Genomic DNA, 20337 nt, shown 5'->3' with positions numbered 1-20337 from the left:
AAAACACTGATGGTTACACATATGCATGGATCATTTTACAGTCTGAGCCAAAAAATACAACAAAAATATAATACATAATAACATTACTGATAGATTTAAGTTTAAATGTATCCAGGTGGAGAAAATATACAGTATATTTATTATTTATTCTCAATTTCTAAATGTATCAGGGTGCCAATGATGATAAATGACTGCCAAAAACATAAAGGGGATATTTCTTTTCCTCTCTGTGAATATGATTCATATTCATATCATCATCATATTCATCTCATAACTTTCTGTGATTGTGCCAAATATAAGTAGTATAAAGTAAACTGAACAAATTGCCCACTGATATTAGTTGTACGTATAATGTAATTGTTTTAGCAATGTTTGAATGGCTAATGTTCTAATTTAACTATGAAATTACTGTATGCATTGGTATTACTTTTGCATTTTGACCTGTTTTAAAATGTTCTGCTTTCTTCATGTAAGGACAATTATACTTGCATAAATAACACTTGCACACCATATCACAGAAATATATATTATTGCTGCGCTTGAGTAAAAGAATTAATATGTAAATATATAACTGAACATGCTGCCTAATCAATGTACTGTGGTGGGCGGCACCAACTCGTAACAAGAAGTGCCATTTTTTTTGCCAACACCACCTACAGTTGGCTTAATTAGCACCAAGGTGGGGCTAATAGTTAATTCTTCTTAATCTATCACTCTATAAATACTTGTACTTTCTTGGTCTGATGTCTGCTCGAAAATACGTTTCTTACTTGCATGTAAATCCTTATCTCCACGTCAGCGTTACGGTAGCTTGGTCTAGCAGTACTCACTACTAAAAGCGATTATACGGAAAAAAGCACGACAGCAGTGTCATCGGTGCTATCATAATACATGTCACTGTCGACGTGTTTTTAAATAGAAAAGAGAGTTTTGAGATGGTGAATTTGAAAGTGTGCTCTCCCTTCTATTTATGTCCTGCTCTCCCTGATGTTGCATACCACAAACGGCCAAAGAGGTCACCATTGTCACCCTGACGGTTAATCCGTTTACGTTTAAATTATACCATGTTGTTTGTCTTTGTGTCAGATGCACACGGGTTATTTTAGTATGAAATTATATATTTTCAATAATATCTATGCGAAAGTGGAATATGAAGTTACGAGTGAATTTGAAAGTGTCATCTCCCTTCCATTCATCCGTGCTCCTTCGCTGTGACGTGTCATGCCACAATCGTCCAAAGGGTGGCCGTTGTCACCCCAAAGATGAATCAAGTTCCGTTGAAGAGTTCATAAGTGATGAGATGCCAGCTGGGCGCCCTTCAGCTTGTTAACTTTGCGGTCAGGTGAGTTTGGATCTCTCGTTTTGACTTCAGGTAAAATAACACAATAAGCCCCTTTTGGGAGAATTTTGTAACTCTTAAGGAAATGTAAGATGGTATGTTATTCCATTAACAATTGACTTTTCTCTTAATTCTTACCAACTTCTTTAATATACATTAACAAATTTAAAATACATTTCAACACAGTCTAAACTTTAATAGAAACATAAGCCTATTTCACATACCCATTTCTGAAAATAGCTAATTTGATAACTTTGCATCTGACAGAGAGTAACAGCCTGGAATAATTGCATGAAGTCAACGCCAGTCTGGTGTGATGATAGAATTGCTTTCAAAGCAACAGAATGGGTAAAGTGAGTGTTTGGTGTTAAATTTTAAATCCATGTTTTCTCCATGTCCTGGAATTCCTTGCTGACAAAATATAGTTACTTTGTATTTTATCAGAGATGTATTTTAATGTCAAAGGCTGCATTCTTAAAAAATGTTTGTTGAACCCAATATTGCTGGGCAACAAAACATTTAGAAGAATTGGCCAATGTAAAATGTTTAGTTTAGTTGTTGGTATAGCTACATTTTGCATAAAAAAGAAGAGTTTCCATCAATGTTGCCTATGTTCTATTATAAACAGCTTGCTTTGTTGTGCTCACATTGTTTGCATAAGTGTCAGTAATTTATGGTTCGCATTTTTTTTAACTTGAACTAATAATTTTGTCCTAAAATTGTTTTTGCTAGTGTGGTAGTTTTTAGGCTGGCACAATGTAACATAGTCACCACAAATCACTCTTACAATCAACTTAAAACAAGTCTCTAAAACGAGACAGTGGATGGACAATATCTTGCTTATCCAGATTTTTGGCAGATGTCGTCAACACGCCATGGTTTACATTTATTTATTGATGCTGCCTCGATGAAAAGATCTCAATAAATCCATCTTATTAATAAAAAATAATAATTCATATACACTAAAAGTTCTTTACTCCCCGCCACCTCTCTGCGCCTTCATGAAATATGTAAGGAGCTGAAAGTGAATTGGAATCTTCTGGGGGTACTCAGCATGGGGTTCACTTTGGTGGTTTTCCATTCTATTATTCTGAGGTGATGTGACTCCTCACTACTACCCCCTGCGTTGTAGCGTCTAAGGTGTCACTTGGTGCCAACCAGTGTAGAAAATGTCTCTTAGGAAACCACGTTGCTGTGAGAAGAGTTGTTACTACTACTACTGTAATCCCCCCCCCCCTTTAGACATTTTGAATCTGGAGATTTTTGATCATACAGTTATGGCTTGCAGTTGTGACGAATGGCTTTATTTGAATCAAGTATTGTTAAAAACTGCAGTTTTCTTAAACATAGAATTGGAATCAGGCTGGCCCTGAATTGCGTAAACCCGCATATAATTAAAGAATACTGGCCAAGGGGGTAGTGGGCAGCGATGTCATCCCTAGTGACCTAAAAGTACCTCTGCACGCCTTGCCGGTTTCTGACTCCACCTGCTCAAGTGTCAGGGTGGAAAATTGGGATCTGTGGCATAATATCGGAGCATTTATACCTGATTATTGATATGCCTGCATCACGAGTGACAACAAAACCATCTGATTGGTTGCTTAAGGCACTTTGGCACTATCCATCAGAAGCCTGATGCTTGCTGTGTGAAAGTAGAGCAATACATTGAAGGCAGTATGTTGTGTGTATTGAAAGGAATGGTGGGAAGACAGGGAGTTAGGTGTGACGTTTAACACCTAACTTGGAAATGTTGACGTCATGTAATTGTCTGATTCCAGGATGCTGTGTTGCTGCACGAAAGCATGCAGTCGCGGTAATATTCCACTTCATTGAATTCTGTGTGAAAGGTACCGACACGGAGTGAGGGGGTTGGGGGAGTGAATGGCGACTCTGCAATTTCTCTACCTGCTTTTATACCTGTAATTTTATCCCTCCCCCAATCTTGAGCAGAGTAATTTATTCAAAAGACAGAGGCAGAATGGAACTTCTTTCAAAGGCAATAACAGAAATCTTGGACAAGGATGTGGAATTTAACACTTGACACTCACTTGGAAACAATTTTATGCGCAATGGATTTACAAGAGCTGCTTCATTCTCATCTTTAAAAGATTCATGTGTCCAATTTGGTAACTAGGGTGACAATTCGCTCTTCACCCGTCGGTTTGTGTTTAATTTTTACGTTTGTGTGCCGCAGGTACCGAACGTGTTGACAAAATGAGTCGTCAGCTGGAAAAATCCATTGAGGGCCTCATCACCATCTTCCACTCATACTCATCCAAAGAGGGTGACAAGCATAAATTGAGCAAATCTGAACTCAAGACGCTCCTGCAGGAGGAGCTCACAGACTTCATGGCTGTAAGTGAGGCACACGCACCCGCACACGCACACTGACAGTACAATATAAATATTGACTTTCATCTGTACAGGTACATTTCAAGTCAGAGTTCACTGGCTTTGAATGCATTTTACCATTTTAACATTTGCATTTATTTTTTCACCATTTAATTAGTCTCTTAATTGTGAAGACACTTTTCGAAGTCAAAAAGTCAAAGTCAGCTTTATTGTCAAATATGCGAATATTTAATATAATATTTTAATGTTGACTTCCCATTTAAAGCTAAATATTGTATATGTTGGCCAGAGTTATCATCCACCTCTATTTTTCAGGGCTGCAGCGACGCTGCTGCCGTTGACAAGATCATGACGGACCTGGACGAGAACGGTGACCAGCAACTCGACTTTCAGGAGTTTGTAGTTCTGGTGGCAGCACTCACCGTGGCCTGCAATGAATTCTTTGAAGGCTCCTGCAAGAACTAAATGTAAAGAAGAAAATATGAAGTTGTTTGTTTTCTGAATAATATTAAATGTCAAAAATACCTGATTGATTTCGATTACGTCATGCTTCTCAAGCACGAAAAGCAGGAGAATAACGGACAGTGAGACCTCAACTTACAAACACCTTATCTTACAAACTTTTCGTCTTACAAACGTCAAATTTATGAAAATTAAACCTTATAGTAAGCACTATTTTCATAATACACACCCACCACGGCTGGCGGAGTGATCTTCGACGGAAGCACACGACCGAACAGTGCTCCAGCCGGCGCTACTTCCCACACCCCCTCTCATTGAATGTACACGTCGATCACCTCCTTGGAGCTTTTTGCTGATAATTTTACGATGATGGGACCGAAAAAAAAAACACCACAGGCTCATGTTCAGCCCAAGAAGACACGCACTAAAATCACCGTCGCTGAGAAGGAGATAATTAAAAAACACGAACGAGGTGTGCATTTGTGTGATTTAGTGGCCGAGCATGGCTATGCCAAGTCAACCATTGCTACCATTCTCCGGAACAGAGAAGCCATCAAAGGTGCGTCTGTTGCATAAGGTGTTTCCGTGCTCTCAAAGCGACAGTCTCGGGCAATCAAAGAAGTTGAAACACTTCTGTTAATTTGGATTAACAAAAAGCAGTTATCCGGCGACAGCGTGAGTAAAGCTATTTTATGCGAGAAAGCACGGCTAATTCACGCCGATATCGCCATGCGCCAACCTGGAAGTTGGGCGCTTATTGAGGATTTTAAAGTCAGTAACGGATGGTTCGAGAACATCTGAGGGCGAGGAGTACGAGATGACTGCAGCATCAAGTGAGCTCATAAAGGCAATGTTGGCAAAGTGGAATGATGTGCAGTTCCATCCAGAAAAGAATGTGGCTATGACAATCAACCTGAACGATAATGTGATGCCTCAGCTTCGTAAGACCTTACAAGTCAGAAAGCAAGAGGTGTCAATTAAGAGGTTTTTTAATCAGCAAAAATGATGAGTCTCCAAAGAAAAAAGAAGAGGAGCCACACCAGAGGTTAAGTTACCAACAGTCCTTATGGAAGGTGATTCTCCTTCCATAAGCCATCAACGACCATCAAAAAGGTAAATAAAACTTTATTTTACAGCACAGTTTGTTTCTTTTAATTACAGTCCTCATGTGATGTGACTCTCTTTCCAAACAGCAATTCCCTTTGACCTTCGACCTCCAACACCATTCCATCAAGCCATCAATGACCATCACAAATGTAAATAGTGACTTTATGATACAATGCAGTGTATTTCTTTCATTACAATACAATAGCACATTTATTATACATAGAATAAGCTATGTTGTGTGTAGTTTTAAGATGTATTTAGTTGAAAAGTATATTTTATGGAAACCCGGGAACGGATTATTCCCATTTTAATGGTTTCCTATGGGAATTTTTTTGGGAGATACACACTTTTCGCCTTACACACTCTGTCTGGGAACCAATTAAGTTCGTAAATTGAAGTCTCACTGTACTTTACAGCCCTACGATAGTCTTTGTTTTGAGTACTCATGGTCAGTGCTACAATTGTCCAGAAGATGGCGACAAACTGAAGCTAAACGCTATTGTTGAATCCAACATTTAACACAATTAAGCCCACGTGGGTCTTTGTGATATCACAATACAGGTACAACTAATTTAGCAACTAAACCCCCAGCCCACCACCCATTCTGAGGTTCTCTGTGACTCGGTGGCTTGGCAAGGTGAAGATCTATAGCCACTTTCAAGGGATAGTAAGTGTAAGTAGAACTTGTTGGGATGCCAAAAAAATATCCCAAAAATCCTCATGGCAGACATGTAAACCGATAACATGTGTTGCTGAATTTTGAAATTGTGAAAATATTCTTAAAATGCTTGTTTCGTGTTATCAGTATCATGACAATCTTAATGCAATTTTGTATTTGATATGGGCTGCAATAAAATGTTTGACTTGGTAAAAGATAAAATGAAAAAAATGGCTAAAACATGCTGAGCCCACAGGGCTGTGGCCGTTATCAGACGATACTGAGCGTGAAAAGAGAGTTAACGCATCGGAGCTATTTGCACAGTTTTCGCCTTGTCCAGAAAGATGGTTATGGACGAATGTGCGATAGCGCTCGGGTCAATGTTTACCTCGCGCTTTCCTTATCCTGGGGTCCCGTTTGCTCTCCGCCCAAACGCAAATCTCCTTCGCAGGACAGGATGGCAGAAAAAAAACACAAACTCCAAACACAGGTGAGGCTGCGTCAAAGTCCGCCATGTAGGAATGCGGCCGGCTGCTGTGGACCATTAACCTTCTCCTGAGGGGTGAAATACTAATCCCGAAAGTAAGACAACATTGACTTCTTATCGTAGATTTCAACCTCCTTCCTGTTTCCTCAGCCGCCAGCTGGAGTCCTTCACCATGAGAACTCCAATCAGTCTATCAAAATCATCAATGCGAGAGCCCCTTTCACACAACCGTTAGCAGTATGATAAGCCTTTGCACTTCCATATGTATTCAAACCTAATCAAAACCTTCCAGTGTGAGTCGTCATCACCTAAGAATTGTAAGACTTTACAACTTCCACTGTTATTAGCAAATGGTTGACATTAGAGGTGCGACAGCAATGTACGTTTCCGGTGATGTGTCATGTCACAGGAATATCGTGATCTGGACACGCATAAATAATGCCCATTGAATGCCTTGTCACAGTGTTAAACGTATCTTGTTAAACACGAGGAGCTGTTTTTCGGCATTGACCAATAGATGATGCCCTCCAATTTATGACACGAAACTGGACGTGGCACACACAAGCACAATGTCGTGTAGAGAATTTTAAAAAGTGCCTTGTACGAAAAAATCAAGTATATGCAGCATTTCAACCCCTGCTATTTTTGCTGACAGCAAAGCTAATTCCTCATTAGCAAATGTACAAGCTGATAACACATTTCTGAACGCACGTTCTTTTTGGAGAAGCGGCAGTCGTTGCGTCTTCTACCTAAAATTCTGGACTGGGCCTGTACTTTTTTTTTTTTTTTTTTTTTTTTTTTGGGGGGGGGGGCAAGGTGGGACATTTTAGAACATAGAAACTGCGCAAATGCAGCTATTGCTCCCGTCAACACGCCTACAGCACCCCTGACTTCAGTCTCCTTGACTCCAAATTCCCTAACGAACCTGACAGAAGCATGTACAGATTGTGCCTGGTCACCTCATCCGATCCAAGGCACAGAAAAAAAAATATCTGGGAGCCAGCAGTGCGAACAACAAAAAGTCATGTAGTTTGACATTTGTATTGTTGTGCATCCGTGCAGGATAGTCATACACATATTTGAGTTTACTTTATTTTATTACACTAGTTTGCCACTTTTTTTGTCTGAAATGTATTTACATTGATTAATGAAATGATTGATTGAGTGTGTGAATGAAACTGAACAGCCTCACTTCTCTGTCATCAGTACGACCGCTGCTTGGATGGGCCAACGCGAGGACAACTAAGCCCCTGAGGCTCTACACATTGTGTGTGTGTGTGTGTGTGTGTGTGTGTGTGTGTGTGTGTGTGTGTGTGTGTGTGTGTGTGTGTGTGAGTGTGTGTGCGCGTGTGTGTGTGTGTGTGTGTGTGTGTGTGTGTGTGTGTGTGTGTGTGTGTGTGTGTGTGTGTGTGTGTGTGTGCGTGTGCGCGCGTGTGTGCATGTGTGTGTGTGTTTTCAAACCCATGCACTGTCAGTAGGGGTTGAGAGGCCTGACAGCCACCATCAGTCTTTGCCCAAACACACATATATACACACACACACATACACAAATATAGTGTATGTGTGTGTGTTATCAGGCACCAAGGGGCATTCTAATGGGTGAACTGTGACCCCAAGAAAACGGATCCGGGCAAGGGAAGTTGACGAGGGTACACGGAGGCTAAGCGGGCGCCACATTACGCCGCCTGTCAGTCAAAGTCACACCCCCATATGCCCCACCCATCGGCTCCATCTTCCTCCAAAGGTGTCAACTGAATTGAAGTCCTGTTTGAGAGCCCAAAAAATCGTTTCAAGATTCACAAGAGATGAATTTAGGCCCACGGAAATACACACAGAGGATTGTTGGAGATGAAACTGGAGCTGCTGAGTTATTTTGTTTTCTTTTAAGTAAGGACATGGACATGGTTGCAGAGAAAAAATGACAACTCATCAACTCCATCGTCATCCTTATTCCCAACTTTACATCAGACAAACACCACGTCAGAGTGCTACGTCGTCTTCAATGGTGTTTATTGTCATTGGAGGTCATGTTATTGACGTAAAAACGTGGCTACTGCACAGCAGGCCTTTTTGATGCTGTGGTTTTTGGTGAGGTAGTGGATTGCATGGTAGCCATCCGCGGGTCGCAACTTTCATTAATTTTTTTGGGAAACAATTGTATTTAAGATCACATGAACACATAACAAAATAAAATGATGTTACATGCCATATTTGCCACAAAAAAAGAGCTACATGATATATTCGTAGTCAATAAAAACAATTTGGAGATCTATATGTTTTCTATATATTCACTATACTCACTATTACTATATATTTCTATATGTTTTCTATAGATAAAAATACATACTTATGGGAAAAACATTGCCTGTGCTTTTGGGACAAAACATAAATATAAAAAGATACCCATTGTATGAATAAAAGCAAAAAATATTGAAAAAAACAAATGTTTTAGTGGCTAAAATAAAAAGTACATCTAAAAATGTTTGGAATTTTTTTCAGATATCAAAATATGGATAAAAATTATGTGATATGATATGAAGTTGAAGTGGTTTTTTTAAATAAAAACCAAAATAAAAAACAAACACCCGTCGATGCATATATTTACGATATTAATACAAAATACAAATATATTTCTAAGTGATTTAAGAGATTTTTTCATACAAACAACTATACAAAATAGATTGAAGCTTTTTGGGTCAAAATAAAACTATGAAAAAATATTGAAATGTTTTTTTCAGATTAAAATTGTTTGAATGTTTGTGCTGATTTCTTATGAAAACATCACTAATCAAATTTTGGTGATTAAAAAATGATAAAGGAAAAATGTACTTTTTTCCGAATGTAGCAAAAAATGCTGAGAGAGGGTTTTTATCGGCTGAAAATGAAAACTTTTCAATTAGAATTCTGTCTCTTTTGTCATCTTCAGCCTTCGCTTTGCCGTATTTGGGGTTACCTGCTGGTCATCGGACGGTGGCTCTCTCATTCATCACGACACATCACAACACATCTCGTCTTTATTGGGATGGGGGGAAGTCGTTAAGGCCTGCCAAGCGACCCGGCCGTGACCCGGCCACCATGCCGTTAAAGAAAACCCTGACAGAGGTCAGCGATAAAGGGGGCGTGGCCTTCTGTCAGCTTCGGCCAATCGCCATTGCCCTGCACACACTTCCAAGGTTTACTGTGTTGGTGGAAAGTCTTTTTTTTGTCTCATGTGACCAATATGGGATGGATGCTGTTGAAGCTACATAATTGTGAATTTGGCAGGATAGTGACCGTGTGAAAGTGGTTACTTAAAGGACAACCAATGTCTCCGGACAAGTTGTGTCCATAATTTGTAAAATGGCTTCAAATGACTTCCACTGTGCGTATTTTAATAAGATTCCACCTGATATAGCTATACTTTACGTTTAAAGACTCGTGCTGAACATTCAGGAAGTCTTGTTTTTGAGTTGGTGACGAGTCCTCAAGTGTCGTCAGAAAAGGACCGCCTCCGGACCGTAAAAAAGACGCATTGTAGCGTCTTTCCTTCACCTCAATGTATTTTGCTTTACTGTTTTTTTTAAAAGCCGCCAGCAGAGGGAGTCCAAGATCCATGCAATGAATATATCAGCCTGTGGAAATGGGCTGATTCATTCCTCACAGGAGCTGGTCGCCATTTTTCTGCCTCTTTTGTGGGACGTTACATTGCAGTCCAGATGCCTCAAAATGACACGCTTGCTGCTTTCGTATTCAGAACTATTTGAATCATATTCATAACTGGATGTGTAACAAGAAAGCATATTATCCGAATCTGAAGCCATTGTTTTTATTCTCCAGCAATGCAAGACGTCTTGGCGTGTCGTCACGAACTGGGGGCGGGATTTTCTGAAAATGCCCAATTCGCAGCTCAATTTTTTGCAGATTTTGGACACTTTAAGTCATTTTTATTGGTGTTTTGCATGTGACTAAAAATATCATACTGCGTGTTTTGGGTATTTTAGATGCTATAAAACGTTTTTCTGATGTCAGTTAAAAAACGAAAAAGTGACGACGGTTGCCCTTTAAGTTTTAAACAAACACCGTTTTCATTATATTATTGTGATTGTCCATTATCCTATTTTGGGTATCTAAAAAAATCCTGGAAAATGACTAACTATAGGTGTAGAGCTGACTGGTTATAACAAACACAAAAATCATCGTTGGAGAAAAATTAATGCATACCTCTCAGCCTTGACTAATAGCTGCCCTTACAATTCCTGTATAAAAGTTGTCGTACATTATTTGAAATGATTAAAAAAAAAGCTAACACAAGCTGAAATGCAGACAGCTCATGAAACGTTGTGCTTTTATCAATGCTACCGTACGCAGCGATTAAAAAATATATACAATTGAGGATTACTTTTAATGTTTGCCGTGACAACAGTTGCGATCGGGGGCAGCATTGTCGTTGGCTACCAGCAGTTGAGAAGAACTGGATTTGAGGCAACATGGGCTTTGTAAAATCGGTACACATTTTTTGTATTGTTTTCTGTATAAAAGCTGTAGTACAGCGTACATTATTTTAAATGACAAAAAATACATTTATATCTATAAAAAAATATGTATAAATTGACAGGTATGTGAATGAGTTTTGTCGCCATAACAGGTTACGCAGTTCTAATCTCAACCACTAGGCGGCGACATAGTCTGTTACATTGCCTGTGTCAGGACAGAGATTTTCCTTCCTTCAGTGAGCATCACATTGTCACACACTTTCTTTTGTCTTTGTTTAATTAGTCGGAACACCCAGCTAACATCCAAAGACCAGAAGAAGACAAAAAAACTGAAAGACGATGGGGGAAAAAAACAAGGAGAAATTGAAGTTTTGTCTTCCAACAGAATGGAAAGGGAGAAAGATGGTGAGAAAAGGAGGAAGTGGAGAGAATCAAAGGAGGGGAGAGGTTGTTGGGAGCGGGAAAGAGAAATGGAAGAGCGACACTGTGAGCATCTGTTTCCTGTCTGCTCAGCAGCTGCGCCGGGGAACAAACGACAAAAGAAGAACAAGAAGAAGAGGAGGAGGAAGTACCGGTGAGCCTGAGAACCGGCTCTCTCTCACACACACACGCACACACGCACGCAGACACACACGCACACACACCCACACACCACATGCACGCACGAACACACACCCACACACACATACACACACACACACACACACACACACACACACACACACACACACACACACACACACACACACACACACACACACACACACACACACACACACACACACAGGGCGTATGTAAGTGGATGCGTAAGTGTGGGTGTGCACACGTGCCTTTGTACATTATCAAAAGTCCTGACCACATTGACAGATTTGATTCTAATATTTGTTCAATGTCAATCTTGTCTTCATTCCGTACTAAGCCTCTTGGCTGCACTGTTTGTCAGAGCATGTTAGATTATTATTTTTGGTTTTGGCCAATCACATTTCAGCCTCTCTTTATTGCCGTGTGAATTTTAGCTGCCTTCACAATCAGCTTTGCAGTTTCAGTGGAACTTGCCGTTGGCAATTGGAATGTTTCATGTGGCCCTCGTATTAATTTTTTTAGTTTGGTTTGAGCAAAACTGCTCGATCAGCAAATACATTGGTAGAAATTTACACATACTGACTATTTCTCTTCTTTGGTGACTATGATGTACATATTTTTTTAAAACATGCACTTCTCATTTTTTTAAATAAACGTTGATTGTGAACTTCACGATGGCATGGTGCAATTGTGAACATTTTGGGTGCAATTTGCCCCGAAAAAGATTCTCTTGGCTGAGTTTTCCGTCACCTTAAACTTTTGGAACATACATTTACACTGACATTAACCAATTTGAAACCTCCTTTTGCCTTCCTCTCGATTGTTAAGTATTTGCCAAACTGCTGCTTCTTGTGAAGTGAGTTCATTTCACGGTGCCCATACAAGTCGTACTTGCAAGTACAGTGATACCTTGGCTTACGAACGCTTTAGCTAACGAACATTTCCCCTGATGAACGTTAAATTCGCGAGAATATAATCTTGGCATACAAACTATTTTTCGGGAAACACACGGAGCGCCACAATGAGTGATGTGTCGTCCCCACCCCCAGTCTTCGGTTAAAGCCGCATGTGATTGGTCAAGATCCGTGGTAGAGGGGGGAGGAGACACACGCAGCAGGACACACGCTGCAGTGAGCAGCGGGAGTGGTTACAGTACATGCAGACACACACACACACACGAAAGGGAAACGACAGAGCTTGAAACAAAAAATCAAAAGTGAAAAAAAAAACAAAAGTCAAAAGGTGAGAACACGGATAGAAAACACAGTGAAATTTGGACTAGTTTCAACTTTATTGATAGTTTAAAGGCAGTGTATCTACCCCGTCAAGGATGACGCTTCGTACTGATGTCACAACGTTTATTGTGAAACACTTGAACACCATGAAAACTATAAAGGACATTAAAACAACAACATTACAATAAGTTCGACAAAACATTCAGTCAATAAGGAAATTAATAACGTACCGTGTGCACCTTATTAACCGAAAGTAGATCGACGTAGACTTGAAACTTTCGTTGCTCTGCTTGTCTCTCTTGAGACTTTCGTTCTCTATCTAGCGGTCGCTCTCGTGTCTCTCTCTCTCGAGACTTTCGTTCTCTATCTAGCGGTCGCTCTACTTGTCTCTCTCTTGAGACTTTCGTTCCGTCTGTCTCGCCGTACTCGCTTTTATTTAAAACACCTGACACGGAAGCGGAAGTGATAATGACAAACATTATAAATAAAGTATCAAAGACGATTTTTAGAAAAACACACATAAAGGTTCGCATAGAAACATTAAACACTTTTACAGAATAAACAAGTCTAAATAAATTATATTTTTGTTGTTGTGACAACCAATGACAAGATACCCGCCAGTTACAGGCAGAGTGTCGACTGCAAGGTTAAAATATCCCATAAATCAGGCTCCACAAATTACCAGCACAAGCGATCTGTATAATTTGAATAGAACCCACAAGAAAGGGAACCAGCGATTAATGACGTTTCTCGTGTGTCTGCCTGCATCTGTTGCAATATCACAACTTCGAAGATGTACAACCCAGCGGTCCTTGTGACACTATGCAAAAAGCTATCCATTCCATCAAGCCATCAACAACCATCACAAAGGTAAATAAAACAACTTTATTATACGGTACAGTTTATTTCTTTAATTAGAATACCATAGCACCTTTATTGTACATAAAATAAGGTATATTGTGTGTAGTTTTAAGGCTTATTTAGTTGAAATTATGCTTTATGGGGACCTGGGAAGGGATAATTCTCATTTTAATGGTTTCCTATGGCAAATTAATATTTGGAATACACACCTTTCACCTTACACACACTTTCTGGGAACCAATTAAGTTTGTAAGCCAAGGTATCACTGTATATACTATGTACTCGTATGTACTCGCAAGCAAAGCAAAATCTACCATTCTAAACATTTAAGGCCTGTCACTCATATCTCAATGCGACGCAGCACCATTTGATAAAGATTTAATGAGGACACAGTAAAAGTGTGGGCAAACCGACGAACAGTCCAGCAATCTGCATTTGTGTGTGTGTGTGTGTGTGTGTGTGTGTGTGTGTGTGTGCGTGTGCTTGTGCGTGTGTGTGCGTGTGTTGTGTAGCTTGATAGAACGATTTTAGATGCACAACTGACCGACAAATGTCTCTGCTGTCTACAAGATTAAAATCTTTTTTGTTCAACACCTTGGTTCATGCTGATTTCATCACAACACAATCGAAGAATCACAACCAGAAGAATCATTTTTACCTAACATAGCTGTTAGTGTGTCTGTGTTGTATGTGGCGGGCTGTGTTTCTGTTTTCATTTTGTTTTATTTTGTGTGTCTGTATATGTGCGTGCACCCGTGTGTGTTGTGTAGCTTGATTATGTGATTTGAATTGTATTTTGATGTGTGTGTGTGTGTGTGTGTGTGTGTGTGTGTGTGTGTGTGTGTGTGTGTTTTGTAGCTGTTAGTGTGTCTGTGTTGTATGTGACGGGCTGGGTTTCTGTTTTCATTTTGATTTATTGTATGTTTTTGTGTATGTGTATGCGTGTTTCTTGCACCTGTGTTTCGTGTGTAGCTCGATAATGTGATTTGATTTTGTGTGTGTGTGTCTGTGTGTGTATGTGTGTTGTGTAGCTCAATTCTGGGATTTGTTGTGTGTGTGTGTGTGCATGCAACTGTGTGTGTATGCTCGATTATGTGATTTGATTGTGTTTTAATTTTGTGTGGTGTGTGGGTATGTTTGTTATTTATGTGCCTGTGTTGTGTAGATTTTTGTTTGTGTGTGGTATACAGGTTTGTTTTTTTGTGTGTTTTTTCTTCTGGTTCATGCTTTTTGTTTGTGCGTGTTTTATTTTTTAGTCTTTGTGTGGACTGTTCATTTGTGTATTGTTTTGGGGTCTTGGGAGTATTTGAGAACTCTGTGTGTGTGTGTGTGTGTGTGTGTGTGTGTGTGTGTGTGTGTGTGTGTGTGTGTGTGTGTGTGCGTGTGCGTGTGCGTGTATGTGTGCGTGCGTGTATGTGTGTGTGGGTGTATCATTGCTCTGAGAATAACTCTGGAACAGGAAGTCTAAATCCAGCCCAGACCAGGAAGAAAAGTGTGTGAGAGGAACAAACAAATCAGGAAATCCTCTGTCCAACCCCCTCTTGATATATCACCCAGTTTCTCACTCACACACACGCACGCATACACACACACGCATACACACGCACACACACACACACACACACACACACACACACACACACACACACACACACACACACACACACACACACACTCAAAACACAAATTACATCCACATACTGATGCACACACACATACACACACAATAAAAATCTAATCAAGTCACATAATCGAGATACACAACACACAGCTGCACGCACACACACATATACACAGTCACACACACATACTCACACACACAAAATAAAACAAAATAAAAACAAAAACACAGCCTGCCACAGACAACACACGTACACACAAACACAAAACACACACACACACACACACACACACACACACACACACACACACACACACACACACACACACACGCACACACACACACACACACACACACGCACGCATGCACGCACACACACACACACAATTTTGTTCAAAGCAATCACATGATATCATTGCTATCAGACATCTCCTGCTGATCATCCTCCAGTCTTGCACGACTCCTTATTTCCCCATTTTTCTGACCATCGCTGGCATTTTTTTCTCTTTTTCAATCTCCCACATTTTGGGGGCGACGGCGAGTGGGCAGACTCCAGAGCCCGTTGTCTCGTCGTGTGCGGCGGCATGAATGATTTTCCACATGACCTGCGTCGACATTTTCACCTGACTGGCATCTGACAAAAGCATCAGACTGATCACTCTAATGTGAATTGGTACATTTGTGCATGAGTCTAAATTTTGGGGTAACCTGATATGTGATGCACTAACTACATTTATATATGACTTTCATCAATAATATCGCACATTAAAGTTTGTGTTACATGGCCCGACGAGTGATATGTGACATGAAATGACATACTGTCACATTTTATCCGACTAGCATGCAATAAAAACGTACATTTTCATATGACTGATGTGCATTATGGAAAGCGTGACATTTTTTTTACTCTTATGTCACTTATTCCATCAATGAGAAATGCAACATGCAACATACTAAACACTCCAAAATTTGAAACATGAAGCACTAGATTTTCACTCAAGTGACGTCAAAAACATTATTGGATTGTATTAGCCTTTATTAGTCTCGCAGTGGAGGAATTTCCATTTCACGACAGCAAAGTCATGGAAGGAGCAGGAAAGGAAAGAAGAAGTAGAATAACAAAATACAGCAGCTGCAGGAAATGCAGCCACTCTTGTGGCGCCATCTTGAAGTCAAAAGAATACAAAAACAAATAAATCTGTAAAAATAATCAGACAGCACAAAGACACAGTCATTAAATTTTACGCACTTTCTGCACCCACTTTTTTGTATGCTGTCATTCGAGATGGAAGAGAAGAGGATCAAAGTGTCCTTTTCACCAGTGGATCAGGGACGTCATGGTGGAATGTGCACGTCTGCTACAAGCTAAATGTTGAAAGCAAACACAAAGCTGTAGCATCCAGTGACGAAAAGAGATTGTCTCCTGTCCCACGTAAATCCGCTTCAATTCCAAGCCACAACAGTTCCACATACGCATTGGCGCTCAACGCTGACGCTCCTTTCTTCTCATTGTGGGCTCCTCAAGCCATACATCCATACAGCCGTAGACTGTCTAACAGCACCAACCTTTTTGCTGAACAAAGCGGTGAAAATGCTGACCCATTACAGGTGAAAAAAAGCTGTCACGGTTTGCATGGGGGTGATGGTGGTGGATCCCAAAAAAGCAGGCAGGAGGGAGCAGCAGGGTGTAATTGACAATTTGTATTACATAAAGTCAGCATGAACAAAATCAGACAGAGTGATGCAAACACATACAATGCCCCGACAACAAATGGTTGTGCCGGGGGTCCTTTTAACTGCCACTGATTGGAACGACCAACACCTGTGCAGGTGCAGGCGTGGCCGACGGTGCCATCGGTTGGTCGCCACCCAGATTGTGGCAAAAGCACAATCGCCCCAGAGCTGTCCAGCGATTACAGTCAAATGGCACCGACATTCAAATGTCAACAAATTTCGACAATGTAATTTTCTCCACTGCAAGACTAATAAAGGCAAATCCAAACCAATTCCACCCAATCAAAAGCGGTGCATATTTCATATTATTGCTAATTTTACATCTGTGACACTTTACTTTCACAGAGATTAACATCCAACGCTACAGCATTTTCACTCAATGCCTGAAATTTAATGTGCGCCATTTTCATGTCTATAATGTCCCACAATAAAATGTCTTGTGTGACACATCGAACGAATATGTTATGTGAAACGTTACACCATTGTCAAACGTTAGCACACACATTACACAAACTGAATCTGTGTGAATGTGTAATTGTGCAGTAGCGCAGGTGCTGGATTCATGGATGAAAACAAGGCAATGCCATGGAAACAAAAAAACCCCAAGGAAGGATGTGCCACTTGTGCGTACAAAAGAATGGATACATTGTGTTGCGCGTGTAGCGCACAATTCTCACATTGCACGTGAAAGTTAAACGCTCACAATGTTGGGAAATGATTGGTCACCTCATTTCCACGGCAGAAACACACATGCGCTCACACACGCGCATGCACATAGACATACACACACAGAGCAGATTCAGTTAGTGTGCTTTTGAAGCGTGTTCACGATCGTGGCTCTGGGGGACAGTTTTAAAATGCTACTCCTGGCAGTCCGGAATCCATTTTTTTACCAGTGTCATTGGTTAATTGTATTGAATGAGAAAAATCATAAAAACAAAGGATATATCGCAAAAGCTTTAATCACAATCTATAATTGCCATGCATATATGAAACTGTCGTGGCTTGGAATTGAAGCGAATTTACGTGGGACAGGAGATGTGAGACAATCTCTTTCATCAACGCATACTACAACTTCGTGTTTGCGTTCAACATGTAGCTTGTAGCAGATGTGGACATTCTACCATGACGTCCCTGATCCACGGGTGAAAAGGGGGCTTTGATCCTCTCCTCTTTCATCTGGAACTGCTTAATGCAACAAAAAGGTTGCAGAAAGTGTTTAAGATTGAATGGCTGTCTCTTTGTTTTATGTCACATTATATGTCATTTCATTTTTGTTGTTGTTGTTTTGACGTCAAGGAGGTCGAGAGTGGCTGCCTTTACAGCAGGTCCTGTATTTCTCCACTAGAGACTAATAAAGGCTAATCCAATCCAATCCAATTGTCGTCTGTTGACAGCGAACAACTTCTGGTCGTGTAGGTTATGGGCCACCGTAGGTTAAAGGTGATCTTCTTTTTTAAATGTTATTTATTTTTCTGAACATACTAAAGGGAGACTGGTAGGATGCTGGAGATGCAGTGTGTACTGGAACAAAAATATTTCACGTTTATAATACACAAACACACGGTCGCAGAAAATGTTTCGCGTTGTTTTTTTCCCCCCTCGGCACCCCTCACGATTCGACTCGGGCGCTTTGCGATTGAGGTATTGGCATACGTATGAGATCCAACAACATGACATATTGAGAGAGTCCGAAATAATGACAAATGAAGCCATGGGTGTCATTTCGAATTTAAATAAAAACAAAATTATAATACATGAGGAACTCATGTCATACATGGCGGCCCATGCAGAAGCCCACTCACTTGTGCTGTGTGTGTGTGCGTGTGTGTGTATGTGTGTGTGTGTGTGTGTGTGTGTGTGTGTGTGTGTGTGTGTGTGTGTGTGTGTGTGTGTGTGTGTGTGTGTGTGTGTAAATCACAGGCGCAGCTCTTGCAAGCTAGGTTACCTGCCAATCTAGCTAAACGCTGATGTCTAAATTCCTTTGCACTAGCTTGGCTATGGCCATATGTGCCAAACAGTGACTGTGTGTGTGTGTGTGTTATGTGTGTGTGTTTAATGTGTGTGTGTTATGTGTGTGTATGTGTTATGTGTGTGTGTGTGTGTGTGTGCGTGTGTGTGTGAGTGTGTGAGTGTGCGTGTGTGTGTGTGTGTGTGTGTGTGTGTGTGTGTGTGTGTGTGTGTGTGTGTGTGTGTAAATCACAGGCACAGCTCATGCAAGCTAGGTTACCTGCTAATCCAGCTAAACGCTGATGTCTAAATTCCTTTGCACTAGCTTGGCTATGGCTATTTGTGCCAAACTGTGACTGTGTGTGTGTGTTATGTGTGTGTGTTGTGTGTGTGTGTGCGTGTGTGTGTGTGCGTGTGCGTGTGCGTGTGTCTAATAAACAGTCCTATAAATAACAAAAGAGGAGACAGTCACTTAACATCTCTGCTGTGGTTTTCATGTTTTGTCGCTGCAAAATCCTGCAGACACACAAACATCCTCACACTAATTACCGCCGACGTGCCCCTCAACAACTCACAATCTTTTCGGAGTGTTACACTGTCCGCTTTTTTTCCTCCCCCACCCGCACCTGAGCGCATCACCAACGTTGTAGGACTTTCATCTTGACTTCAAAACAAACTCTTGAGAAGTTAACCCAGACGGCCAGTCGGGCCGGGGCAGGTGGGAAGGGAATCGGAGACGGGGGTGGTGGGGGTAACGGTCCCCATGGCGACCAGGAAGCGGTGCTGCGCTTTCTGATTCCATTGACTGAACAATCTAAATTATCCTTCGGTGTGAGTGTGAACGTGAATGGTTGTTCATCTGCGTGTGTGACTTGCGAGTGGCTGGCAACCAGTTCAGGGTGTCCCCCGCCTACTACCCAAAGACAGCCGGGATAGGGCCCAGCACGCACCGCCACCCTTGTGAGAGGAAGGGGCGGCATATCTGAATCTCATTTGTAATTCAAATTTCCTGTTGCCTTATACTCAGAAAAAAATCTAAGTTGGGCCCTCATAAATCAGGAAATATCCGTAATATAGTTTACTGGCGTCACAAGTGAACGACGCTCAGCAGGCAACTCACATGTCCGACCGACCAATTGTTTCACGGTCGCGTTATGCATTTAGCGCAGTCGCGAAGAACAAAGTTGTGTGTGCTTGGCTAACACTGTTATGCTAGTTCAAATTGTGATTTGATAAATAGATAGATAGATCTCAGTTTGTTTTGTTAACAGTGACACAAGTCAAATAATTGAAAAAAAACAGTAGTTGGTCAAGTTCCTGCGTGCGTGCGCACGTGTGTGTATGTGTGTGTGTGTGTGTGTGTGTGTGTGTGTGTGTGTGTGTGTGTGTGTGTGTGTGTGTGTGTGTGTGTGTGTGTGTGTTTGTGTGTGTGCCATGTGGTGTCACACAGCGTCTTTTGGTCACATGACCAAAGTCC

At 40.9% G+C, this 20337-nt stretch overlaps 1 protein-coding gene across 2 annotated transcripts; it reads left to right on the top strand.

The window, feature by feature from the left end:
- Positions 1-10: 10 nt before the first annotated feature.
- On the top strand, positions 11-4220 carry s100a1 (S100 calcium binding protein A1). 2 transcript variants are annotated; one of them, XM_088999080.1, is made up of 3 exons: positions 11-1342; positions 3534-3694; positions 4007-4220. In XM_088999080.1, exons 2-3 carry the CDS (start codon positions 3554-3556, stop codon positions 4154-4156), a joined length of 291 nt encoding a protein of 96 aa, XP_088855206.1. In that variant the 5' UTR covers positions 11-1342; positions 3534-3553; the 3' UTR covers positions 4157-4220. The 2 variants fall into 2 exon arrangements, with proteins under 2 accessions (XP_088855206.1, XP_088855205.1); XM_088999079.1 differs by lacking the exon at positions 11-1342 and adding an exon at positions 2843-3152.
- Positions 4221-20337: the final 16117 nt, after the last annotated feature.

This window comes from Hippocampus bargibanti, linkage group LG06, assembly GCF_051943395.1.
Source record: "Hippocampus bargibanti isolate YZ-2025 linkage group LG06, ASM5194339v1, whole genome shotgun sequence".
Classification (NCBI taxonomy): Eukaryota; Metazoa; Chordata; class Actinopteri; order Syngnathiformes; family Syngnathidae; genus Hippocampus; species Hippocampus bargibanti.
Note: the sequence above shows the minus strand (reverse complement) of the source record. Positions and strands in the feature narration are given on the sequence as shown.

Excerpts from the sequence above, each read along its gene's own strand:
- s100a1 (XM_088999079.1), top strand. The coding sequence starts at position 3,119 with ATGCTGTGTTGCTGCACGAAAGCATGCAGTCGCG. Across the intron at positions 3,153-3,533 it reads CACGAAAGCATGCAGTCGCG|GTACCGAACGTGTTGACAAA; the intron begins GTAATATTCCAC and ends TGTGTGCCGCAG. Across the intron at positions 3,695-4,006 it reads AGCTCACAGACTTCATGGCT|GGCTGCAGCGACGCTGCTGC; the intron begins GTAAGTGAGGCA and ends TCTATTTTTCAG.